The sequence below is a fragment of the Palaemon carinicauda genome, chromosome 30 (assembly GCF_036898095.1).
Source record: "Palaemon carinicauda isolate YSFRI2023 chromosome 30, ASM3689809v2, whole genome shotgun sequence".
NCBI lineage: Eukaryota > Metazoa > Arthropoda > Malacostraca > Decapoda > Palaemonidae > Palaemon > Palaemon carinicauda.
Window position 1 is genome coordinate 93,637,159 of NC_090754.1, and position 27,723 is coordinate 93,664,881.

At 38.6% G+C, this 27,723-nt stretch overlaps 1 protein-coding gene across 2 annotated transcripts in view; it reads right to left on the bottom strand.

Moving 5' to 3' along the window:
- Positions 1 to 27,723, bottom strand: part of LOC137623356 (uncharacterized) — a 547,933-nt gene that overhangs the window by 174,720 nt on the left and 345,490 nt on the right. For both annotated transcript variants that reach the window (XM_068354184.1, XM_068354185.1), the window contains one exon: positions 26,991 to 27,242. In XM_068354184.1, coding sequence (XP_068210285.1) covers positions 26,991 to 27,049 — 59 coding nt within the window. In that variant the 5' untranslated portion in view covers positions 27,050 to 27,242. The remainder of the gene's footprint in view (positions 1 to 26,990; positions 27,243 to 27,723) is intronic.

Here is a 27,723-nt window from a genome sequence, read left to right on the forward strand (position 1 = left end):
GGAGAAGGACACTCCAAAATCAAACCATTGTTCTCTAGTCATGATTAGTGCCATAGCCTCTGTACCATGGTCTTCCACTATCTTAGGTTAGAGTTCTCTTGCTTGAGGGTACACTCGAGCACACTATTCTATCTAGTCTCTCTTCCTCTTGTTTTGTTAAAGTTTTTATAGTTTATATAGATATTTATTTTAATGTTATTCTTAGCATATTTATTTTATCCTTGTTTCCTTTCCTCACTGGACTATTTTCCCGGTTGGAGCCCCTGGGCTTATAGCATTCTGCTTTTCCAACTAGGGTTGTAGCTTAGCAATTAATAATAATAATAATATCCTATGTATATTCCGCAAAAATTAGCCATCATAGACTAGGTTTAACTTTATAGGAGTTTTGTGTATGAAAAAAATTAGATTTTGACTTTCTTACTACATGTTCATGACATCAATATCTGAATTTAATATTTATCTTATTATTTCTCTTAGTTCATCTAGTTCAGTGTTTCTTAAAGTGTGGTCCGCGGACCCCCAGGGGTCCGTGGAATATTCCAAGGGGTCCGCAGGATAATTTTTAATATCGATTTCAGTCAAATTTTCGGCCAAAACGTCCTAAATTCCTATTTTTGTAGCACCAAATCCTGATGGCTTTTTACAGTGGCTAAGTCACATTGGGATGGAAGTAATTTAAGTAACGCCCCCTTCCTCTCTTGGGGTGAAATCCTCAACAAAATTCCGAAAAAAACACACAAAAAAACAACTTTATAGAAGGCAGTGGTGTTTGTGATTTGGCAACATTGTACTGACTGATGCCCGGTGGTGCGGCCGCCCGCCACATATCAGTTGACGTTAAGGCTGCTGTGAGGAACACACGGCAGTTGCTTTTGCTCCTCTTTGTAGGTAAGCCTAGCTTACTTTTTAGCATCAGGATAATGGATCTGTGGCTCAAGACAGGCTCACTTACAAAGAAAAAAACTGAATTCCAGAACAACCACCAAGACAGAAATGGCCTTAAAGAAGAAAGAAACGATGCTTACAGTGCAACTCAGCTCAAGGTACTGGAAGCAGGCGTAGATGCCATGGACGAAGGGAACACCGCTGACACAAACCAAAGCAGTACAGATGCCTCGGTTACCACTGTAGGGCACAAGCAAACACCAAGAAACAGCCAAAAAGAAGCGTAAATACTGCAGTGATTACTTGAAACTTGGATTTTTTTTGGCAAGGCAACAGTGAGGATCCTATCCCACAGTGTGTTTTGTGCTATGAAACATTAGCTAATGAGGCTATGAAACCCTCAAAGCTCAGAAGACATTTCGAGTCCAGACATAAGGAATATGTGGGAAAACCCATAGAATTTTTTCAAAGAAAATGTAATGAACTTGATATTCACAGAAAAAAGGAAGCTTCATCTTTTTTTATACCTGGAGAAAATGCAAAGGCCACTGAATCTTCATACAAAGTGTCGTTATTAATTGCAAAAACAGGAAAGGCGCATTCCATAGGCGAGACTTTGGTCAAACCAGCAGCCAAGATAATGACAGAGATCATGCTTGGAGAAAAGGCTCGTAAAGAAATAAACAAGATACCTTTGTCCAACGACACTGTCAAGAAAAGGATAACGTCAATGGCTGAAAATGTGAAAGTTCAACTGGTGTCACAATTACAGCAGTGTCTGTATTTTTCACTACAGCTGGACGAGTCCACAGATATAGGGAACGAGGCAAATCTTTTGTGCTTTGTTAGGTACATTTACTGTGGGGAAGTACATGATGAATTTCTTTTCTGTCGTCCTCTTCCTACAAACACAACAGGAGAGGCTATTTTTAATGTAGCTAATGATTTTATTGTCCAAAATGAACTCTCCTGGTCGCAATGTGTTGGAATCAGCACAGATGGTGCAACTGCGATGACTGGTAAACTAAGGGGCCTAGTGAGTTGGGTACAGAGCATTGTACCACAGGTAAAGGCAACACATTGTTGCATTCACCGTGAACAACTTGCTGTGAAACATATGCCTACCTGTCTTAAAACAGTTCTGGAAGAGGCAGTAAAAATTGTCAATTTCATCAAAGGGAAAGCACTGAACTCCCGCTTATTTGCAGTTCTGTGTGAAGAGATGGGAAGCGAACACACAAAACTCCTTTACCATACAGAGGTTCGCTGGCTGACACGGGGAAAAGTTCTTTCCCGTCTCTTTGAACTTCGTGAGGAAGTGCAAATTTTCTTGTATGAACGTCATGACCTCTATAATCGCATGCATGACATCCAGTGGCTCACAAAACTGGCATACCTGTCTGATATTTTCAGTACACTAAACGGATTGAATCTGTCTTTGCAAGGAAAAGATACTACCATCTTCAAAGTGCAGGACAAAATACAGGCAACACGAATGAAGCTGGACTTGTGGTGCGGCCGCATTGACCGCAAAGATTTTGAGTCTTTTCCTTCATTAGCAGATTTCCTGCTTACTTCCAAGGAAGAGCTAGATGGTGACACAACACAAGCTTTCAAAGCCCATCTGCAAGGCCTTCACTCAGAGTTAGGAAAATATTTTGAAGAACCAGACCCAAGCTTTGAGTGGATTAGAAATCCATTTGTTACAGATAAAGTAGATATAGAAAAGGTCAGTGTCAACCTGTCATCAAAAGAGGCTGATAATCTTGTCGAGATTGCAACAAGTGGGACACTGAAGACCCTATTCAGGGAAAGAAGTTTGGCCAATTGTTGGGCTCAAGTCCAGCCAGAGTACCCTGGACTTGCAGAAATTGCTTTGAAACACTTGATGCCGTTCCCAACAACGTACAACTGTGAAATTGGATTTTCTACACTGGTTGATCTTAAAACGAAGAAGCGCAACCGAATCAATGTCGAACCCGACATGCGTTTGAACTCAGCAGACTGGAGCCAGATATTCCAACAGTAGTGAGGCAGCAAAAACAGTATCATTCATCGCATTAAGTATGGTTGTGAGATATGAGGAGGAAGCGTTGCTGTTAAGTTCATGAAAATTTGTATGCAAAATTATCAATGTTGTGGAAATTATGTTAAGCAAAATATAAACATTTATGTTGAAGATAAGCCATTAATAAATAATTCAGTTGTAATTTCAGTATATTATGACCTGCAAACACTTTCAAACTCAAGAGGAAAATTATAATAATAAAGGGTCCGCTACACGAGTAATTTTAATAAAAGGGGTCCGCTGCACAAAAAGTTTAAGAAACACTGATCTAGTTTAATGTTTATATTATTACTTCTCCAATCAATTACGATAAATACGCCAATTCTGTTTACGGATTCAATAAATTGAGTAGTATTCAACCTAAAGATCAAATGGAAACCATTATCTAATTCTCACATTTAAAACAAGGGAAATTTAGATTTATCACCAGCATATTACCATACTACAAAAACACTAACATTCAAGCCTTCTGTGACGAGCCGAGAGAAGGGTTGTGAGTCAAAGGCAGGATGCAATCAACAGAGTTATATATTAAGGAACACTCTTCTTTATATACAAAACCTCAAGGCAACAGGACATAACATGTTCGAGAGACAGACAATGTTCAGAGCAAAACAGCAGACATGAATTTTCATGTTCGTTTGAGTGCAAGGGAAGAGCGAAGATACAAGCATATTATATACAAAAGGAATTATGTACAATTGTGTGACACACGGTTGGTACACTTCATATTTGTTCACTCCCAATCAGGGGCACATTGCCAGGATAACAGACAACCGATGGACATCACGAACAACCTTCTGGACACTCCGAGGATACACAAGAAACCGAGGAAGACAAAAAACCCGCTGGCGAGATGACTTAGACCAACATAAGCTACAGTGGCACAGAATAGCTTGCGATAGAAGTCTGTGGAGGAACCTGGGGAAGGCCTACATCCAACAAAGGACTTTTGACGGCTGAAATGATGAATCAGGGTTCATGAGCTGTGCAACTTCTAAAATCTCTAGGTTGTGAGAGAGGAAGGGGGTACATGGAAGGAGTTGTATATACCAAGTATATGCCAAAAAACTACCTATTCATAATTAGAATCTATAAAATAATTCAACAAAATCCTTTCATCTTCCATCCCAATGTAGTAAAAGCACAGGCAATTCGTATATTTTATATTCAACGAAAGGTTATAGATATTTTCAAAGGCAAATTATCTTTCCTTATTAGGATTGAACTTTTTAGTGGAATGTTAGTTTTGGCATTTAAACTACTGATTCGGAAATTAGGTCGTCAGGAACTATTCCACGAGTTGACGACTATACACAAAGAGACCGCAGGGAGAAATTTCTTCCTTAAACTTCAAATGTTCCCCTTCAAATTTGATTACCTTATTAGTAGATTACTTCAAACCCGACTTTACCTAAAACGTGATGGAAAAAATCTTATTCAATTTAGTTTACCTATCAGTAATAATGTCCAAATTAAACTTTAATTTCTCAACAAAGGCTTCCTTTGATACTTTATAGCTTAATTCAAAGTGCTACCAATATTGCTGCAATTTTTCCTGGCATGAAAATCAGAATGTCACTTGATGGTAGGAGACGAGACGTCCTGGTACTAAAACGTCCACATTCGTTAAATCAAGGGAATTATCAGTTAACCCTTTTACCCCCAATGGACGTACTGGTACGTTTCCCAAAACTCATCACTTTACCCCCATGGACGTACCGGTATGTCCTTGCGAAAAACAGCCATTTACATTTAATTGCATATTTTTTATAACTTTATGAGAAAATTCAGGCATTTTCCAAAATAATGAGACCAACCTGACCTCTCTATGATGAAAATTAAGGCTGTTAGAGCATTTTAAAAAATATATATTGCAAAATGTGATTGAAAAAAAAAAATGCCTGGGGGTTAAGGGTTGGAAAGTTTCAAATAGCCTGGGGGTAAAAGGGTTAACATAAAACCTGTATACTTTTCCAATAAAATACTGAAAGATACCTGTGCATTTCCATATAAAATGCCTGCCTACATGTTTTGCCATTCAGATAACTAATAAGTTACTAATGCATAATATGATGAATACATTCCAACGATAATCACTGCATTATTAATGATTTCATATTAAGTCATTGAAATAAAACTATAAAAATCAGTCGTAAGTACAAATGAAGAACCTAATAACATTGGCTTTCATCATAGGGCTCAATACTACACAGTATAGCCACCATAAGACACGGTACTACACAGTATAACCACCATAAGGCACAATACTACAATATAGCCACCATAAGGCACGATACTACACAGTATAGCCACCATAAGACACAATACTACACAGTATGGTCATAATAAGGCACAATACTACACAGTATGGCCTACTTAATGCACAATATTGCACATTATAGCCACCATACGAGACAATACTGCACACACTGGCCATCATATGTAGGGTGACCATTCATTTGAGATGTGAAAGGGGGACCAGTATAACTAACAAGTAAATATATGCCACTATAATCCTAATATATATTGATATATAAATACACAGATGTAAAGTTTTTATTGTTTAAATAGGAAATATTTATTTGAATATTGTTACTATTCCTAAAATATTTTATTTTTCCTTATTTCCTTATTTCCTTTCCTCACTGGGCTATTTTCCCTGTTGGGGCCCCTGGGCTTATAGCATCCTACTTTGCCAACTAGGGTTGTCGCTTAGCATTTAATAATAATAATAATAATAATAACTCTATCAAGACACTTACCCCAATTCAGGGGGTAGCTCAACATAAAAAAAGAGGGGGGGACTTTTCTTCTCTTAGCTCCGCCCCAACCTGACGAGGGATTCAGCCGACTTTAGTTGGTACTGCACCACAAATGAAACTTCACATGCGAAATCCCCTACTGCTGCGACCTCAGCTGTCACCAAGGCGACTGGAGGAAGGAGCAAGGAAGGGCCTATCCGAACTGCGTCATAATAGCTTAACCCATTTACCCCCAGGCTATTTGGAAATTTCCAACCCTTAACCCCCAAGGGGTTATTTTTTCCCATCACATTTTGCAGTATACCTTTTTTAAATTGCTTTAGCAGGCTTAATTTTTGTCATAGAAAGGTCAGGTTGGTCTCATTCTCTTGGAAAATGCCTGAATTTTCTAAAAAAAATTATGAAAAAAAAAAAAAAATTGATAGCATTTTTTTGCAAGGACGTACCGGTACGTCCAAGGGGGTAAAGGGATGGCTTTTGTGAAACGTACCAGTACGTCCTTTGGGGGTAAAAGGGTTAACCCTCATTATTATTTCTAGCACACACTTTTGCTTCTCTCACATCTAATCCTCCTATCATATATAGCTTTCTTCACTCCATCCATCCACCCATACCTTGGGCTCCCTCTTTTAAATCTCCCATCAACTCGTGCATTCATCCCCTTCTTAGCAATGGCTATTTTCCATTCTCTACATGGCCAATCACCTTAATACATTCTTATCCACTAAAGCTGTTATTAATTTCTTATTATTATTATTACTAGCTAAGCTACAACCCTAGTTAGAAAAGCAAGATGCTATAAGCCCAAGGGCTCCAACAGGGAAAAATAGCCCAGTGAGGAACATAAACAAGAAAAAATTAAATATTCAAAACAGTAACATTAAAATAAATATTTCTTATGCAAACTATAAAAAATTTAACAAAACAAGAGGAAGAGAAACTACATAAAATAGTGTGCCCGAGTGTATCCTCAATCAAGAGAACTCTAACTCAAGACAGTGGAAGCCCATGGTACAGAGGCTATGGCACTACCCAAGACTAGAGAACAATGGTTTGATTTTGGAGTGTCCTTCTCCTAGAAGAGCTGCTTGCCATAGCTAAAGAGTTCCTTCTACCCTTACCAAGAGGAAAGTAGCCACTGAACAATTACAGTGCAGTAGTTAACCCCTTGTGTGAAGAATAATTGTTTAGAGAACGATCCAATATAGTACGGTCTGGCCAGTCCAAGGACCCCCATAACTCTCTAGCGGTAGTGTCTCAACAGGTGACAGGTGCCCTAAACCTACTACCTATAAAACAATAAAAGTGAAGATGTCATTATAAAAAGTTAATGGCTTTCAGATGACCTGCTTCTGAAATAAATCTAAAAATACCGCTAGTAAAGTATGACACGTCTATGAATTTTGGCAAAGATGAACCTGTCATCTTTATCCTCAGCCTCAAATAGATAATGTATATGTTTCCTTTGAAGAGGGGCATTCCATCAACAAATGCCTCACTGTCAAGGGTACCAAACAGTCATTGCAATATGGCTGGTATTTGCAACAATATAGGATTACTTAACCCTTTTACCCCCAAAGGACGTACTGGTACGTTTCACAAAACCCATCCCTTTACCCCCATGGACGTACCGGTACGTCCTTGCAAAAACATGCTATAAAAATTTGTTTTTTCATATTTTTGATAATTTATTGAAAAAATTCAGGCATTTTCCAAGAGAATGAGACCAACCTGACCTCTCTATGACAAAAATTAAGGCTGTTAGAGCAATTTAAAAAAAATATACTGCAAAATGTGCTGGGGAAAAAATAACCCCCTGGGGGTTAAGGGTTGGAAATTTCCAAAGAGCCTGGGGGTAAAAGGGTTAAAATGTTTGACAAAGAATACCTAAAAGTTATAAGATGGAAAAAATATGCAGGGAGGAAAATAGAATTAAATTTATGGAAAAAATCTGACAAAGAGAAAAAAACAGAAAACTATAAATTTCTACTAACACCAGGACCTTATTTGGAACACCTTACTTAAATTATATTAAAGATGTATTCTCAACTTTTTTTTCTATAATATACAGTAGCTGAAGTAGTTTACTTTCAATTGACAAACAATTTTGATTATGCAAAATTATCACACAAACAATAGAGGGAAAAAAAATGGAAATTTCTGGACTTTAAGAGTATTCAATGGTGCTGTGAAGGGAGTAGAAATCTATCAGGCTGTTCAAGGAGTTGAGGATAGACACTCAGACTACATTGATAATTCCAAATAAAGGCCTTTATATCAATGAAACCACAGATTTTACTAATTCTTTCCTCTAACCCTTGAAGAATAATTCTTTCATACCCTGATGAGATATTTTTAACTTGAGATTGAGAAAGACATAGGGAGAATGGGCACGCTAGTCCTAAACCCTTCTTCCCAAGCCCACCCACAGTGAAGGTCTAAATCAGTGGTTCCCAAACTATCTTACCTGACGCCCCCTTTTTGCTTCCAGTAGACCCGTACGCCCCCACTCCTCTCTTTTTTTTATATGAAATGATTCTTACATTTATTTCCTAGCATTGTACAGGAAAACATATTTCTGTTTGTATTACATTTTAATAATGAAAGCCACTCAAACAAATAATAGTACATTCCAGTAACTAAAAGCATAACATTTGGTTCAAATTGACCGAAAAAAGTTAGAACATTAGCAAATTGGTAAAATTGAGTTGAAATTTAAAGAATAGATACTGTAATTTGAAAACATGGCATATAATATTTGGAAATACTTATGAGACTAAGGCATAATTTCTGGTCAAATTTAGTGAGATGGATGCATGTATGTAATGACAGATATTTGTTCTTTTAATGATTTTATTATTCTATTAAACAAGTAATTTCGAGCAGATGACTTCACGCCCCCCTTTTATCATCCTCACGCCCCCCTAGTGGGGCGCGCCCCCCAGTTTGGGAACCACTGGTCTAAATGAATATGATACTCACTATACACGGTAATGGGTGGAGAGGTTTTCTAGCCTTTGCATGGCAGCAGGTCCAATCCCAGATAGATGTTGTGGTTGGGCGTCACGTGGGGGGTTGGACTTGCCAGGCTGCTGTTCTAGCGCTCATCTTCATATGATGCTGGAATTGAAACAAAACACCATTAGCCTTTATAAGGGAATAAATCGGAATTTCACTCTAAAGAAAACAATATATGAATATGCAACAGATCTCACTGTGAAAATAGCTTAACCCTTTTACCCCCAAAGGACGTATTGGTACGTTTCACAAAACCCATCCCTTTACCCCCATGGACGTACCGGTACGTCCTTGCTAAAAAATGCTATAAAAATTATTTTTTTCATATTTCTGATAATTTTTTTTAAAAATTCAGGCATTTTCCAAGAGAATGAGACCAACATGACCTCTCTATGACAAAAATTAAGGCTGTTAGAGCAATTTAAAAAAAATATACTGCAAAATGTGCTGGGAAAAAAATAACCCCCTGGGGGTTAAGGGTTGGAAATTTCCAAAGAGCCTGGGGGTAAAAGGGTTAAAATGTTTGACAAAGAATACCTAAAAGTTATAAGATGGAAAAAATATGCAGGGAGGAAAATAGAATTAAATTTATGGAAAAAATCTGACAAAGAGAAAAAAACAGAAAACTATAAATTACTACTAGCACCAGGACCTTATTTGGAACACCTTACTTAAATTCTATTAAATATGTATTCTCAACTTTTTTGTCTATAATATACAGTAGCTGAAGTAGTTTACTTTCAATTGACAAACAATTTTGAATATTTTGCAAAATTATCACACAAACAATAGAGGGAAAAAAAAGGGATTTTGACGAAGGAAAAATCTATTTCTGGGCGAGAGACCCGTGTCGCCCAGTGAAATGGTCCTTAAGCACCATTTCTAAGGTATATAACTACTATATATTACCAGAGAAAAAATTGCATGGGAATGCCAGGTTGAACCCAGCTCGCTCACCTGTATAAGGTGTCGATATAATACTGGGGCGCGATAAATCACAACCAAAGGCCTCGCACCATTTAGATATCTCCTGTCAAAATCCCCGAACAGCGAGGTGCCGTTCAACCCTGTACTGCTACTAGTCAACCCACGCCAGTGGCAACCCTCCTTTATTAGCACGCAGTTTAATAACCGTTTTTTGTCTGGTGTGTGTATTTCGCTGGTTTTTCTCTGGTTTTACCTCAAGATGTCCGACTCCACTGTCACTACATCTAAGTTAAGTACCAGATCTATGAGTTTTGAGATTTTGGAGGGGGCCTGGCCCTTTTTTGTTTATATTATTCTGCTTATTATTCACGACCTTGCTGAATGGAAATTTCTGGACTTTAAGAGTATTCAATGGTGCTGTGAAGGGAGTAGAAATCTATCAGGCTGTTCAAGGAGTTGAGGATAGACACTCAGACTACATTGCTAATTCCAAATAAAGGCCTTTATATCAATGAAACCACAAGATTTTACTAATTCTTTCCTCTAACCCTTGAAGAATAATTCTTTCATACCCTGATGAGATATTTTTAACTTGAGATTGAGAAAGACATAGGGAGAATGGGCATGCTAGTCCTAAACCCTTCTTCCCAAGCCCACCCACAGTGAAGGTCTAAATCAGTGGTTCCCAAACTGCGGGGCGCGCCCTACTAGGGGGGCGTGAGGACGATACAAGGGGGGCGTGAAGTCATCTGCTCGAAATTACTTGTTTAATAGAATAAAATCATTAAAAGAACAAATATCTGTCATTACATACATGCATCCATCTCACTAAATTTGACCAGAAATTGTGCCTTAGTCTCATAAGTATTTCCAAATATTATATGCCATGTTTTCAAATTATCTATTCTTAAAATTGCAACTCAGTTTTGCCAATTTGCTAATGTTCAAACTTTTTTTCGCTCACTGGAAGCAAAAAGGGGGCGTCAGGTAAGATAGTTTGGGAACCACTGGTCTAAATGAATATGATACTCACTATACACGGTCATGGGTGGAGAAGTTTTCTAGCCTTTGCACGGCAGCAGGTCCAATCCCAGATAGATGTGTGGTTGGGCGTCACGTGGGGGGTTGGACTTGCCCGGCTGCTGTTCTAGCGCTCATCTTCATATGATGCTGGAATTGAAACAAAACACCATTAGCCTTTATAAGGGAATAAATCGGAATTTCACTCTAAAGAAAACAATATATGAATATGCAACAGATCTCACTGTGAAAATAGCTTAACCCTTTTACCCCCAAAGGATGTACTGGTACGTTTCACAAAACCCATCCCTTTACCCCCATGGACGTACCGGCACGTCCTTGCTAAAAAATGCTATAGAAATTATTTTTTTCATATTTCTGATAATTTTTTGAAAAAATTCAGGCATTTTCCAAGAGAATGAGACCAACCTGACCTCTCTATGACAAAAATTAAGGCTGTTAGAGCAATTTAAAAAAAATATACTGCAAAATGTGCTGGGAAAAAAATAACCCCTTGGGGGTTAAGGGTTGGAAATTTCCAAAGAGCCTGGGGGTAAAAGGGTTAAAGACATATCAGGCAAATCGTTTATGGTGTTGATTAACGGATGTTACTTAGAATACAAACCGATCTAGTCAATAATACATTTCTCAAAGAAGGGCAGGACTAAGCCCTTTAGAGGCCCAAAGCACTTGAAATTTTGGTGCTCCATACAAGTGTGCAGTAATTTAAAATATTCACATAACAAGCAACACAATTTTATTAAACAAAATCAAACAAAACTAACAGTAACAAAGACATTTTTTTCATTTTTCATACTTTCAGTTACGTTTGAAGAGTTTCCCCCTGCTTTTTATAACCTCGAAGTCTTTTAACCCTTTTACCCCTAATGGATGTACTGGTACGTTTCACAAAACTCATCCCTTTACCCCCATGGACGTACTGGTATGTCCTTGCAAAAAACTGCTATTTATTTTTTTTTTGCATATTTTTTATAATTTTTTGAGAAACTTCAGGCATTTCCCAAGAGAATGAGACCTACCTGACCTCTCTATGACAAAAATTAAGGCTGTTAGAGCAATTTAAAAAAAATATACTGCAAAATGTGCTGGGAAAAAAAATAACCCCCTGGGGGTTAAGGGTTGGAAATTTCCAAAGAGCCTGGGGGTAAAAGGGTTAAAATGTTTGACAAAGAATACCTAAAAGTTATAAGATGGAAAAAATATGCAGGGAGGAAAATAGAATTAAATTTATGGAAAAAAATCTGACAAAGAGAAAAAAACAGAAAACTATAAATTTCTACTAGCACCAGGACCTTATTTGGAACACCTTACTTAAATTCTATTAAAGATGTATTCTCAACTTTTTTTTCTATAATATACAGTAACTGAAGTAGTTTTTTTTCAATTGACAAACAATTTTGAATATTTTGCAAAATTATCACACAAACAAGGGGGAAAAAAAAGGGATTTTGACGAAGGAAAAATCTATTTCTGGGCGAAAGACCCGTATCCCCCAGTGAAATGCTCCTTAAGCACCATTTCTAAGGTATATAACTGCTATATATTACCAGAGAAAAAATTGCATGGGAATGCCAGGTTGAACCCAGCTCGCTCACCTGTATAAGGTGTCGATATAATACTGGGGCGCGATAAATCACAACCAGAGGCCTCGCACCATTTAGATATCTCCTGTCAAAATCCCCGAACAGCGAGGTGCCGTTCAACCTCGTACTGCTACTAGTCAACCCACGCCAGTGACGACACTCCTTTATTAGCACGCAGTTTAATAACCGTTTTTTGTCTGGTGTGTGTATTTCGCTGGTTTTTCTCTGGTTTTACCTCAAGATGTCCGACTCCACTGTCACTACATCTAAGTTAAGTACCAGATCTATGAGTTTTGAGATTTTGGAGGGGGCCTTGCCCTTTTTTATTTATATTATTCAGCTTATTATTCACGACCTTGCTGAATGGAAATTTCTGGACTTTAAGAGTATTCAATGGTGCTGTGAAGGCTGTGAAGGAAGTAGAAATCTATCAGGCTGTTCAAGGAGTTGAGGATAGACACTCAGACTACATTGATAATTCCAAATAAAGGCCTTTATATCAATGAAACCACAGATTTTACTAATTCTTTCCTCTAACCCTTGAAGAATAATTCTTTCATAACCTGCTTCCTCTGGTGCCTTAGATGACCGCGGAGGTAGCAGCAGTAGAGGATTCAGCAGTATGAAGCTTCATCTGTGGTGGAATTGTGGGAGGTTGGGCTGTGGCACCCTAGCAGTACCAGCTGAACTCGGCTGAGTCCCTGGTTAGGCTGGAGGAACGTAGAGAGTAGTCCCCTTTTTGTTTTGTTTCTTTGTTGATGTCGGCTACCCCCCATAATTGGGGGAAGTGCCTTGGTATATGGATGGATGGACCCTGATGAGATATTTTTAACTTGAGATTGAGAAAGACAGGGAGAATGGGCATGCTAGTCCTAAACCCTTCTTCCCAAGCCCACCCACAGTGAAGGTCTAAATCAGTGGTTCCCAAACTGGAGGGCGCGCCCCACTAGGGGGGCGTGAGGACGATACAAGGGGGGCGTGAAGTCATCTGCTTGAAATTACTTGTTTAATAGAATAATAAAATCATTAAAAGAACAAATATCTGTCATTACATACATGCATCCATCTCACTAAATTTGACCAGAAATTGTGCCTTAGTCTCATAAGTATTTCCAAATATTATATGCCATGTTTTCAAATTATCTATTCTTAAAATTGCAACTCAATTTTGCCAATTTGCTAATGTTCAAACTTTTTTTCGCTCACTTTGAACCAAATGTTTCGTTTTTAGTTACTGGAATGTACTATTATTTGTTGGAGTGGCTTTCATTATTAAAATGTAATACAAACAGAAATCTGTTTTCCTGTACAATGCTAGGAAATAAATGTAAGAATCATTTCATATATAAAAAAGAGAGGAGTGGGGGGGGCGTACGGGTCTACTGGAAGCAAAAAGGGGGCATCAGGTAAGATAGTTTGGGAACCATTGGTCTAAATGAATATGATACTCACTATACACGGTAATGGGTGGAGAGGTTTTCTAGCCTTTGCATGGCCGCAGGTCCAATCCCAGATGGATGTGTGGTTGGGCGTCACGTGGGGGGGTTGGACTTGCCAGGCTGCTGTTCTAGCGCTCATCTTCATATGATGCTGGAATTGAAACAAAAACACCATTAGCCTTTATAAGGGAATAAATCGGAATTTCACCCTAAAGAAAACAATATATGAATATGCAACAGATCTCACTGTGAAAATAGCTTAACCCTTTTACCCCCAAAGGACGTACTGGTACGTTTCACAAAACCCATCCCTTTACACCCGTGGACGTACCGGTACGTCCTTGCTAAAAAATGCTATAAAAATTATTTTTTTCATATTTCTGATAATTTTTAGAAATAAATCAGGCATTTTCCAAGAGAATGAGACCAACCTGACCTCTCTATGACAAAAATTAAGGCTGTTAGAGCAATTTAAAAAAAAATTTACTGCAAAATTTGCTGGGAAATAAATAACCCCTTGGGGGTTAAGGGTTGGACATTTCCAAAGAGCCTGGGGGTAAAAGGGTTAAAGACATATCAGGCAAATCGTTTATGGTGTTGATTAACGGATGTTACATAGAATACAGACCGATCTGGTCAATAATACATTTCTCAAAGAAGGGCAGGACTAAGCCCTTTAGAGGCCCAAAGCACTTGAAATTTTGGTGCTCCATACAAGTGTAGAGTAATTACAAATATTCACATAACGAGCAACAATATTTTATTATACAAAATCAAACAAAACTAACAGTAACAAAGAAATTTTTTTTCATTTTTTATACTTTCACTTACGTTTGAAAAGTTTCCCCCTGCTTTTTATAACCTCGAAGTCTTTTAACCCTTTTACCCCTAATGGATGTACTGGTACGTTTCACAAAACTCATCCCTTTACCCCCATGGACGTACTGGTATGTCCTTGCAAAAAAATGCTATAAAAATTTTTTTTCATATTTTTGATAATTTTTTGAAAAAATTCAGGCGTTTTCCAAGAGAATGAGACCAACCTGACCTCTCTATGACAAAAATTAAGGCTGTTAGAGCAATTTAAAAAAAATAAGTGAACCCTCGTTTATCGCGGTAGATAGGCTAGGTTCCAGACGCGGGCGCGATAGGTGAAAATCCGCGAAGTAGTGACATCATATTTACCTATTTATTTAACATGTATATTCGGACTTTTAAAACCTTCCCTTGTACGTAGTACTGTTAACAAACCACCCTTTAATGTACAGAACACTTAATGCATGTACTACAGCACCCTAAACTAAAACAGGCACAAATATTAAAGGCGATTTTATATCATGCGTTTCCTAAACACCTAAAAAGCACGATAAAAAATGGCAACCAATGTTTTGTTTACGTTCATCTCTGATCATAATGAAGAAACAAACTCATTTAGTGTACAGTACACATATATGTATAGGTTAGTTTTTGCATCGATTATATTGATTATACAGTACTGTACTGTATTTTGATTTGTTTATTACCAATGTTTTAGTTTACGTATTTTTCTTAGGACTTCCAAAGGAAATGTTTTTCTTTATGACGCCGCCTGAAACGACGGCGTGTACGCTCAGTAAACAACCACGCTCAGAACAAACAAGGCATTTAACGCGCATGATGATAGTGATAAATAGTGATACAGTACATACAGTATTTACAGTAAAAGCATTTACAAAATATGTTACCTTACAAATATAAATTATACAGTATTGTACGTAGCAAAGCAGGAAAACAATTTACGAGAGAGAGAGAGAGAGAGAGAGAGAGAGAGAGAGAGAGAGAGAGAGATTGTTTTACGTACGTAAATGTAAATTTTAAACAAAAAAAATATGATAGGTTACAACATGTAGACTTTTAAAACCTTCCCTTTAACTTAATGCATACAGTACGTACATTACCTAACTATAAAACAGGCAGTAAGAATATTAAAGTAAAAAATAAAGATTGTTACTGTACTCACCACGAAAGAAGTTGAAGAAAAACTTGAATGGTGATGGCGATGAATTTGCTGCACAGTAGAAATGATGATGATGAAGCTGATGATGTGTTCTACTGTGCAGCCAATGATAGTATTTTACGTCTCTTCAGACGGAGGTGTCTTTTCCTGGGACACCTCTTCAACTTCTTCCTGGGAAACTTCAATTTCTTCCGAAGGCGTACTAGCAGGAGGAACTGGCTCTTTTTTGCGAGGCTGGAAGAACATTGTGATCGGAAGTTGTTGCCGCTGCTTCTTTTTTCGATCCAAGAGCATTTTGTAGGGAGTCATTATGTCATCAACCTTGTTGCAGAATTGCATCGAGCGAACCATATCCTCGTCCCACTCTTGCAACATTTCTTTCAACTCCTTCGCGTGGTTGCAGGCCTTGGCAAGCCGTTCTAATGTTAAGCCCGTTTCTTCGACATTTTCTTGGGTCTCTTCCTGGGTATCACTCTCTTCCTCACTTGCCGATTTCGTCAGGTCTTCGAGGTCTGCGTCAGTTAGGGGCTGGGAATGGCAGTCCAACAACTCGTCGACGTCTTCAGTCGTCATGTCGCCAAACCCGTCACCTCCAATTATGGCAGCCAACTGCACAGATTTCCGTATTGCAGAGTGTTGGATTTCCGACGGAGTAAATCCCTTGTCGTCGTAAACAATATCGGGCCACAACTTCTTCCAGCTCGCATTCACGGTTGCAGGTTTCATCTCTTGAAGTGCCTTCTGAATATTCTGCAGGCACGTGGCTATGGTGTACTGCCGCCAGTACGCCTTCAAGTTAAAATCTTCATCCTCGTCATCTTGGGCAGCATCCACACACGCAACGAGGTCCGCCAAGGTATTCTTCGTGTAGAGGGCCTTGAACGCCCTGATAACCCCCTGGTCCATCGGTTGAATTAATGACGTGGTGTTGGGTGGCAGGAACTCAACCTGAATGCCCTCATGCGACAGGTCAGTTGCGTGTCCACCAGCGTTATCCATAAGGAGAAGGATCTTGAATGGCAAGCCCTTCTCTAAGAGATATTTACTGACTTGCGGGATAAAACACTGGTGGAACCAGTTGGAGGTCAGCATCTTCGTAATCCATCCTTTTTGATTATGCATCCAGTACACGGGAAGGAGATTCTTATTTTTATTTTTCAAAGCGCGAGGATTTTTCGACTTATAAATAAGCCCCGGCTTTAACAAAAATCCAGCAGCATTGCCACACATCACGAGGGTAACGCGATCCTTGAATGCCTTAAAGCCAGAGGCTTTGGCTTCCTCTTTGAACAGGAAAGTTCGCGACGGCATTCTCTTCCAAAACAAGCCAGTCTCATCCATATTAAAGACTTGTTCCGGCTTGTATCCACCTTCGGCGATAATATTCTTGAACGTCTGGTTCACGTAAGTTTCAGCAGCGGCAGTGTCAGCGGAAGCAGACTCCCCATGCAGGGAAACGCTTTTCAGGGCGAAGCGTTTCTGAAACTTCGCGAACCATCCTTTGCTTGCGGAAAAACGTTTCTGAGGCTGGGAATCAGTGGATGTCCCTGGTTGAGGATCATCTGCATCATCATCATCTTCAGCATGGTTGCCGTCGTCGTCTTTAGGTTCCTTTGCAGCAAAATTCTCATATAAACTCAAAGCCTTTGTTTGGATGGTGTTCGTATCCAACGCTATGTTCTTCTTCCGGCAGTCGGCAATCCACACAGCTAAAGCACCTTCCATGCGTACGATCGTTTTATTACGCGTTGTAACGACTCGCTTCGCTGATCTGCTAAAGGTGATTGCAGCCGTCTTTCTAATGTTCGCCTCGTCCTTTTTGATATAGCGAACGGTGGATTCGTTGATGCCAAAATGGCGGCCGGCGGCCGCGTAACTTCTACCATCTTTTAACATGTCGAGAAGCGTAACCTTCTCAGCTATCGTCATCATCCTTCGGTGGCGTTTAGGCTCACTACCAGCCTTAAGAGAAGCAGAACGCTTGGGAGCCATTACAGTAGGATTTACGTACAGTACTGTAACAAAAAGTTCAACTTAAAAAGGTCGCACACAGCACAGATTAAACTTCACAAACTTAAGAACGTCTACTCAGCGATACGCGGTAACAGAGAGTGAACGATCCAGCCCCGCGAGAACTTTGATGCTGCGGGTAGAAGATGCGGGCAAAACACCAATCACAGGCTAGATAACAAAACTTGAGTTCTGATTCGTCATCTATCAGCGCTTGAACCAATCACAACCCGTCTTACAGTACTATGATGCGTTGGTTACCTACTCATAGAAGATGCCCCGCGCATACTGAACGTACGTAGATTAAGTACAATACCGTAATAATAATAAATAATGATAATAATACTGTACAGTAATAATAATAATAATAATGATAATAATAATAACAATAATTTTATTAACAACAACAACAATAATAATAATAATAACAATAATAATAATACACACTTTACGTACGCTATTTTACGCTCTCTCTCTCTCTCTCTCTCTCTCTCTCTCTCTCTCTCTCTCTCTCTCGTACGCTTATTCGAAATGTGATTTTTGCAACAAAGAATATTATTGGATGCAGTACTGTACTACGTACGTATACATACAAAAGATTCATGGAAAAGAAGCACATCCATTACAGTACACACCATTCTAATATGGTATGACTGCATCTGATTTGCGTTTCATGTTCGATTTAATTTTACTACGTACTGAATTATCGTATGATCACATTCTCTTTTCGTGTTTTATTTCTTTCTGTGCTGAATTATATATCATATGTAATGCAATGAACAATCAGTAAGAGCAGATATTACTAATTACAGTATTAATGGAATTACAGGTAACAAAATATCGTATTTGGGGGTCTTCAGATTTCGCGGTATTTTCGAATTTTCCGGAAAATCCGCGATATGTATATATATATGGGTTATGGAAAAACCCCGCGAAGTGGTGAATCCGCGATTGTCGAACCGCGAAGTAGTGAGGGTTCACTGTACTGCAAAATGTGCTGGGAAAAAAATAACCCCCTGGAGGTTAAGGGTTGGAAATTTCCAAAGAGCCTGGGGGTAAAAGGGTTAAAATGTTTGACAAAGAATGCCTAAAAGTTATAAGATGGAAAAAATATGCAGGGAGGAAAATAGAATTAAATTTATAGAAAAAATATGCTGGGTGGAAAATAGAATTAAATTTATGGGAAAAATCTGACAAAGAGAAAAAAACAGAAAACTATAAATTTCTACTAACACCAGGACCTTATTTGGAACACCTTACTTAAATTCTATTAAAGATGTATTCTCAACTTTTTTTTCTATAATATACAGTAGCTGAAGTAGTTTACTTTCAATTGACAAACAATTTTGAATATTTTGCAAAATTATCACACAAACAAGAGGGAAAAAAAAGGGATTTTGACAAAGGAAAAATCTTTTTCTGGGCGAGAGACCCGTGTCGCCCAGTGAAATGCTCCTCAAGCACCATTTCTAAGGTATATAACTGCTATATATTACCAGAGAAAAATTTGCATGGGAATGCTAGGTTGAACCCAGCTCGCTTACCTGTATAAGGTGTCGATATAATACTGGGGCGCGATAAATCACAACCAGAGGCCTCGCACCATTTAGATATCTCCTGTCAAAATCCCCGAACAGCGAGGTGCCGTTCAACCTCGTCCTGCTACTAGTCAACCCACGCCAGTGACGACACTCCTTTATTAGCACGCAGTTTAATAACAGTTTTTTGTCTGGTGTGTGTATTTCGCTGATTTTTCTCTGGTTTTACCTCAAGATGTCCGACTCCACTGTCACTACATCTAAGTTAAGTACCAGATCTATGAGTTTTGAGATTTTGGAGGGGGCCTTGCCCTTTTTTGTTTATATTATTCAGCTTATTATTCACAACCTTGCTGAATGGAAATTTCTGGACTTCAAGAGTATTCAATGGTGCTGTGAAGGGAGTAGAAATCTATCAGGCTGTTCAAGGAGTTGAGGATAGACACTCAGACTACATTGATAATTCCAAATAAAGGCCTTTATATCAATGAAATCACAGATTTAATTCTTTCCTCTAACCCTTGAAGAATAATTCTTTCATACCCTGATGAGATATTTTTAACTTGAGATTGAGAAATACATAGGGAGAATGGGCATGCTAGCCCTAAACCCTTCTTCCCAAGCCCACCCACAGTGAAGGTCTAAATCAGTGGTTCCCAAACTATCTTACCTGACGCCCCCTTTTTGCTTCCAGTAGACCCGTACGCCCCCACTCCTCTCTTTTTTTTTATATGAAATGATTCTTACATTTATTACTTAGCATTGCACAGGAAAACAGATTTCTGTTTGTATTACATTTTAATAATGAAAGCCACTCAAACAAATAATAGTACATTCCAGTAACTAAAAGCGAAACATTTGGTTCAAAGTGAGCGAAAAAAAAGTTTGAACATCAGCAAATTGGCAAAATTGAGTTGCAATTTTAAGAATAGATAATTTGAAAACATGGTATATAATATTTGGAAATACTTAAGAGACTAAGGCATAATTTCTGGTCAAATTTAGTGAGATGGATGCATGTATGTAATGACAGATATTTGTTCTTTTAATGATTTCATTATTCTATTAAACAAGTAATTTCGAGCAGATGACTTCACGCCCCCCTTGAATCGTCCTCACGCCCCCCTAGTGGGGCGCGCCCCCCTAGTGGGGCGCGCCCCCCAGTTCGGGAACCACTGGTCTAAATGAATATGATACTCACTATACACGGTAATAGGTGGAGAGGTTTTCTGGCCTTTGCATAGCAGCAGGTCCAATCCCAGATAGATGTGTGGTTGGGCGTCACGTGGGGGGTTGGACTTGCCAGGCTGCTGTTCTAGCGCCCATCTTCATATGATGCTGGAATTGAAACAAAACACCATTAGCCTTTATAAGGGAATAAATCGGAATTTCACTCTAAAAAAAACAATATATGAATATGCAACAGATCTCACTGTGAAAATAGCTTAACCCTTTTACCCCCAAAGGACGTACGGGTACATTTCACAAAACCCATCCCTTTACCCCCATGGACGTACCGGTACGTCCTTGCTAAAAAATGCTATAAACATTTTTTTTTTCATATTTTTGATAATTTTTTGAAAAAAATCAGGCATTTTCCAAGAGAATGAGACCAACCTGACCTCTCTAAGACGAAAATTAAGGCTGTTAGAGCAATTTAAAAAAAATTTACTGCAAAATGTGCTTGAAAAAAAATAACCCCTGGGGGTTAAGGGTTGGAAAGTTCCAAATAGCCTGGAGGTAAAAGGGTTAACAGATCCTCAAAACTGATCCAACGTAACACATCTGCTTTTATATTCAAAAGAGATAAAGCATCCAGTTGTTCTGATGGGATTTTTAATGCTTCAAATGAGAAAATGAGCTTTCAGCTGAAAAGTTTGTGACCACTGATGTTAAAAATATACGAAAGCCAATGTCTACATTTGGAAAAGCACACTCAGTATTATCTTCTAGCTATCAGCTGTCTTCAAAGGAATGAGAAGCAGGAACGCATAGGGGCACTCGAAGGTGATAGGATGTGTAACAGCTCGTTATTTATCCTTCCCCTTTGTGGATTAGACCGGGTAAGGTCTGTTTGGGGTGCAGATATCTATGGTCATCTTAGGATACGTCCCTGATTATACGCGATATCTTCGGATAGTCGTTTCCGGGGGGGTGCCAGAAGGAACTTCCATCGGGACGACAGGGCTCGAGCCCAAAAATAGATTTTCCCTACGTCAAAATCCCTTAGATAAAAGTTCAGCATGACGGAATCTTGTTTCTACATTTTTTGTTTAACTGAATTTACAGCGCACATATGAATGAAACAGCTGAAGCTCAGCTGAGAAACTACTGTTGAAATTCTCTGCATAAGCATCAATACGCTTTTAATGGCACTGAGAATGCTAGATGAAGTTACATTATGTGGTAGTAGTACATCAATTAGAAAAGTTTGGTTATATGTCTTTATATCTCTTTTTAACCCGAGTTTCAAATATGCTATGGCCTAATTGGCAACGTCTCTGCCTGGTGTTTGCCCATCGGGGGATCGAGTCCCGCTCAGACTCGTTAGTGCCATTAGTGTCTGCAACCTTACCATCCTTGTGAGCTAAGATTGGGGGGTTTGGGGGAGCCTATAGGTCAATCTGCTGAGTCATCAGCAGCCACTGCCTGGCCTTCCCTGGTCCTAGCTTGGGTGGAGAGGAGGCTTAGGCGCTGATCATATACGGTCAGTCTCTAGGGCATCATCCTGATTGCTAGGGCAATGTCACTGTCCCTTGCCTCTGCCATTCATGAGCCACCTTTAAACCTTTAACCCTTTTACCCCCAAAAGGACGTACTGGTACGTTTCACAAAAGCCATCCCTTTACCCCCATGGACGTACCGGTACGTCCTTGCAAAAAAATGCTGTAAAAATCTTTTTTTTTATATTTTTGATACATTTTTGAGAAAATTCAGGCATTTTCCAAGAGAATGAGACCAACCTGACCTCTCTATGACAAAAATTTAGGCAGTTAGAGCAATTTAAAAAAAATATACTGCAAAATGTGCTGGGAAAAAAATAACCCCCTGGGGGTTAAGGGTTGGAAATTTCCAAATACCCTGGGGGTAAAAGGGTTAAACTGTGTAATATGTGGTTATTTGTCTCTGGCATTCAAATATACATCAGGCGCATCTCCGTAATTACGTACCCTCTTTTTTATGAGTGTGCCAGTTTTAGCTACCTTGTAAGCAACATCTGGTGGCATTTCCATAGCAGTTGCTTCATAACATTCAAATTCATCAAGTGAAATGCACAGCTGGGTCCCTAGTGGAATGGTCTTCCTAATCGGGTGGTTGAATTAGTAGAACTTCAAAAGTTCAAAGTTGGAGCAAATGCTTTTTTGTTGACCAGGCGGACATGAGTCTTTTTATAGTTTATTTATGACATATTTGTTTTTGATGTTGTTAATAGTTTATATATGACATGTCTGTTTTGACGTTGTTACTTATTTTAGAATGATTTATTGTTAATTTGTTCTCTTCATTTATTTATTTCCTTATTTCCTTTCCTCACTGGGCTATTTTTCCCTGTTGGAGCCCCTGGGCTTATAGCATCTTGCTTTTCCAACTAGGGTTGTAGCTTGGATAGTAATAATAATAATAATAATAATAAACTTTAATTTCTCAACAAAGGCTTCCTTTGATACTTTATAGCTTAATTCAAAGTGCTACCAATATTGCTGCAATTTCTCCGGGCATGAAAATCAGAATGTCACTTGATGGTAGGAGACGAGACGTCCTGGTACTAAAACGTCCACATTCGTTAAATCAAGGGAATTATCAGTTAACCCTTTTACCCCCAATGGACGTACTGGTACGTTTCACAAAACTCATCACTTTACCCCCATGGACGTACCGGTATGTCCTTGCGAAAAACAGCCATTTACATTTTATTGCATATTTTTTATAACTTTATGAAAAACTTCAGGCATTTTCCAAAATAATGAGACCAAGCTGACCTCTCTATGATGAAAATTAAGGTTGTTAGAGGATTTAAAAAAATATATATTGCAAAATGTGATTGAAAAAAAAAAAAATGCCTGGGGGTTAAGGGTTGGAAAGTTCCAAATAGCCTGGGGGTAAAAGGGTTAACAGAAAACCTGTATACTTTTCCAATAAAATACTGAAAGATACCTGCGCATTTCCATATAAAATGCCTGCCTACATGTTTTGCCATTCAGATAACTATTAAGTTACTAATGCATAATATAATGAATACATTCCAACGATAATCACTGCATTATTAATGATTTCATATTAAGTCATTGAAATAAAACTATAAAAATCAGTCGTAAGTACAAATGAAGAACCTAATAACATTGGCTTTCATCATAGGGCTCAATACTACACAGTATAGCCACCATAAAGCACAATACTACAGTATAGCCACCATAAGGCACGATACTACAGTATAGCCACCATAAGACACAATACTACACAGTATGGTCATAATAAGGCACAATACTACACAGTATGGCCTACTTAATGCACAATATTGCACATTATAGCCCCCATACGAGACAATACTGCACACACTGGCCATCATATGTAGGGTGACCATTCATTTGAGATGTGAAAGGGGGACCAGTATAACTAACAAGTAAATATATGCTACTATAATCCTAAAATATTTTATTTTTCCTTATTTCCTTTCCTCACTGGGCTATTTTCCCTGTTGGGGCCCCTGGGCTTATAGCATCCTGCTTTTCCAACTAGGGTTGTAGCTTAGCATTTAATAATAATAATAATAATAACTCTATCAAGACACTTAACCCAATTCAGGGGGTAGCTTAACATAAAAAAAAGGCGGGGGGACTTTTCTTCTCTTAGCTCTGCCCAACCTGACGAGGGATTCAGCAGACTTTGGTTGGTACTGCACCACAAATGAAACTTCTCATGCGAAATCCCCTACTGCTGCTACCTCAGCTGTCACCAAGGCGACAGGAGGAAGGAGCAAGGAAGGGCCTATCGGACCTGCGTCATAATAGCTTAACCCATTTACCCCCAGGCTATTTGGAAATTTCCAACCCTTAACCCCCAAGGGGTTATTTTTTTCCCATCACATTTTGCAGTATACTTTTTTTAAATTGCTTTAACAGGCTTAATTTTTGTTATAGAAAGGTCAGGTTGGTCTCATTCTCTTGGAAAATGCCTGAATTTTCTCAAAAAATTATGAAAAATATGAAAAAAAAAATTGATAACATTTTTTTGTAAGGACGTACCGGTACGTCCATGGGGGTAAAGGGATGGCTTTTGTGAAACAGTACCAGTACGTCCTTTGGGGGTAAAAGGGTTAACCCTCATTATTATTTCTAGCACACACTTTTGATTCTCTCACATCTAATCCTCCTATCATATATAGCTTTCTTCACTCCATCCATCCACCCATACCTTGGGCTCCCTCTTTTAAATCTCCCATCAACTCGTGCATTCATCCCCTTCTTAGCAATGGCTATTTTCCATTCTCAACATGGCCAACCACCGTAATACATTCTTATCCACTAAAGCAGTTATTAATTTCTTATTATTATTATTACTAGCTAAGCTACAACCCTAGTTAGAAAAGCAAGAAGCTATAAGCCCAAGGGCTCCAACAGGGAAAAATAGCCCAGTGAGAAACATAAACAAGAAAAAATTAAATATTCTAAACAGTAACATTAAAATAAATATTTCTTATGTAAACTATAAAAAATTTAACAAAACAAGAGTAGAAGAAATTACATAAAATAGCGTGCCCGAGTGTATCCTCAATCAAGAGAACTCTAACTCAAGACAGTGGAAGACCATGGTACAGAGGCTATGGCACTACCCAAGACTAGAGAACAATGGTTTGATTTTGGAGTGTCCTTCTCCTGGAAGAGTTGCTTACCATAGCGAAAGAGTCCCTTCTACCCTTACCAAGAGGAAAGTAGCCACTGAACAATTACAGTGCAGTAGTTAAGAATATGCCGGACTATTCGGTGTATGTGTGGGCAAAGAAATGGTGAACAGTAACCAGAGAGAACGATCCAATATAGTACTGTCTGGCCAGTCCCAGGACCCCCATAACTCTCTAGCGGTAGTGTCTCAACAGGTGACAGGTGCCCTGGCTAACCTACTACCTATAAAACAATAAAAGTGAAGATGTCATTATAAAAAGTTAATGGCTTTCAGATGACCCGCTTCTGAAATAAATCTAAAAATACCGCTAGCAAAGTATGACACGTCTAAGAATTTTGGCAAAGATGAACCTGTCATCTTTATCCTGAGCCTCAAATAGATAATGCATATATTTCAATTGAAGAGGGGCATTCCATCAACAAATGCCTCACTGTCAAGGGTACCAAACAGTCATTGCAATATGGCTGGTATTTGCAACAATATAGGATTACTTAACCCTTTTACCCTCAAAGGACGTACTGGTACGTTTCACAAAATACATCCCTTTACCCCATGGACGTACCGGTACGTCCTTACAAAAAAATGCTATAAAAATTTTTTTTTCATATTTTTGATAATTTTTTGAAAAAATTCAGGCATTTTCCAAGAGAATGAGACTAACCTGACCTCTCTATGACAAAAATTAAGGCTGTTAGAGCAATTTAAAAAAAATATACTGCAAAATGTGCTGGGAAAAAAATAACCACCTGGGGGTTAAGGGTTGGAAATTTCCAAAGAGCCTGGGGGTAAAAGGGTTAAAATGTTTGACAAAGAATACCTAAAAGTTATAAGATGGAAAAAAAATATGCAGGGAGGGAAATAGAATTAAATTTATAGAAAAAATATGCTGGGTGGAAAATAGAATTAAATTTATGGGAAAAATCTGACAAAGAGAAAAAAACAGAAAACTATAAATCACTACTAGCACCAGAACCTTATTTGGAACACCTTACTTAAATTCTGTTAAAGATGTATTCTCAACTTTTTTTCTATAATATACAGTAGCTGAAATAGTTTACTTTCAATTGACAAACAATTTTGAATATTTTGCAAAATTATCACACAAACAAGAGGGAAAAAAAAGGGATTTTGACGAAGGAAAAATCTATTTCTGGGCGAGAGACCCGTGTCGCCCAGTGAAATGCTCCTTAAGCACCATTTCTAAGGTATATAACTGCTATATATTACCAGAGAAAAAATTGCATGGGAATGCCAGGTTGAACCCAGCTTGCTCACCTGTATAAGGTGTCGATATAATACTGGGGCGCGATAAATCACAACCAGAGGCCTCGCACCATTTAGATATCTCCTGTCAAAATCCCCGAACAGCGAGGTGCCGTTCAACCTCGTACTGCTACTAGTCAACCCACGCCAGTGACGACACTCCTTTATTAGCACGCAGTTTAATAACCGTTTTTTGTCTGGTGTGTGTATTTCGCTGGTTTTTCTCTGGTTTTACCTCAAGATGTCCGACTCCACTGTCACTACATCTAAGTTAAGTACCAGATCTATGAGTTTTGAGATTTTGGAGGGGGCCTTGCCCTTTTTTGTTTATATTATTCAGCTTATTATTCACAGCCTTGCAGAATGGAAATTTCTGGACTTTAAGAGTACTCAATGGTGCTGTGAAGGGAGTAGAAATCTATCAGGCTGTTCAAGGAATTGAGGATAGACACTCAGACTACATTGATAATTCCAAATAAAGGCCTTTATATCAATGAAACCACAGATTTTACTCATTCTTTCCTCTAACCCTTGAAGAATAATTCTTTCATACCCTGCTTCCTCTGGTGCCTTAGATGACCGCGGAGGTAGCAGCAGTAGGGGATTCAGCATTATGAAGCTTCATCTGTGGTGGAATTGTGGGAGGTTGGGCTGTGGCACCCTAGCAGTACCAGCTGAACTCGGCTGAGTCCCTGGTTAGGCTGGAGGAACGTAGAGAGTAGTCCCCTTTTTGTTTTGTTTCTTTGTTGATGTCGGCTACCCCCCATAATTGGGGGAAGTGCCTTGGTATATGGATGGATGGACCCTGATGAGATATTTTTAACTTGAGATTGAGAAAGACATAGGGAGAATGGGCATGCTAGTCCTAAACCCTTCTTCCCAAGCCCACCCACAGTGAAGGTCTAAATCAGTGGTTCCCAAACTGGGGGGCGCGCCCCACTAGGGGGGCGTGAGGACGATACAAGGGGGGCGTGAAGTCATCTGCTCGAAATTACTTGTTTAATAGAATAATGAAATCATTAAAAGAACAAATATCTGTCATTACATACATGCATCCATCTCACTAAATTTGACCAGAAATTGTGCCTTAGTCTCATAAGTATTTCCAAATATTATATGCCACGTTTTCAAATTATCTATTCTTAAAATTGCAACTCAATTTTGCCAATTTGCTAATGTTCAAACTTTTTTTCGCTCACTTTGAACCAAATGTTTCGTTTTTAGTTACTGGAATGTACTATTATTTGTTTGAGTGGCTTTCATTATTAAAATGTAATACAAACAGA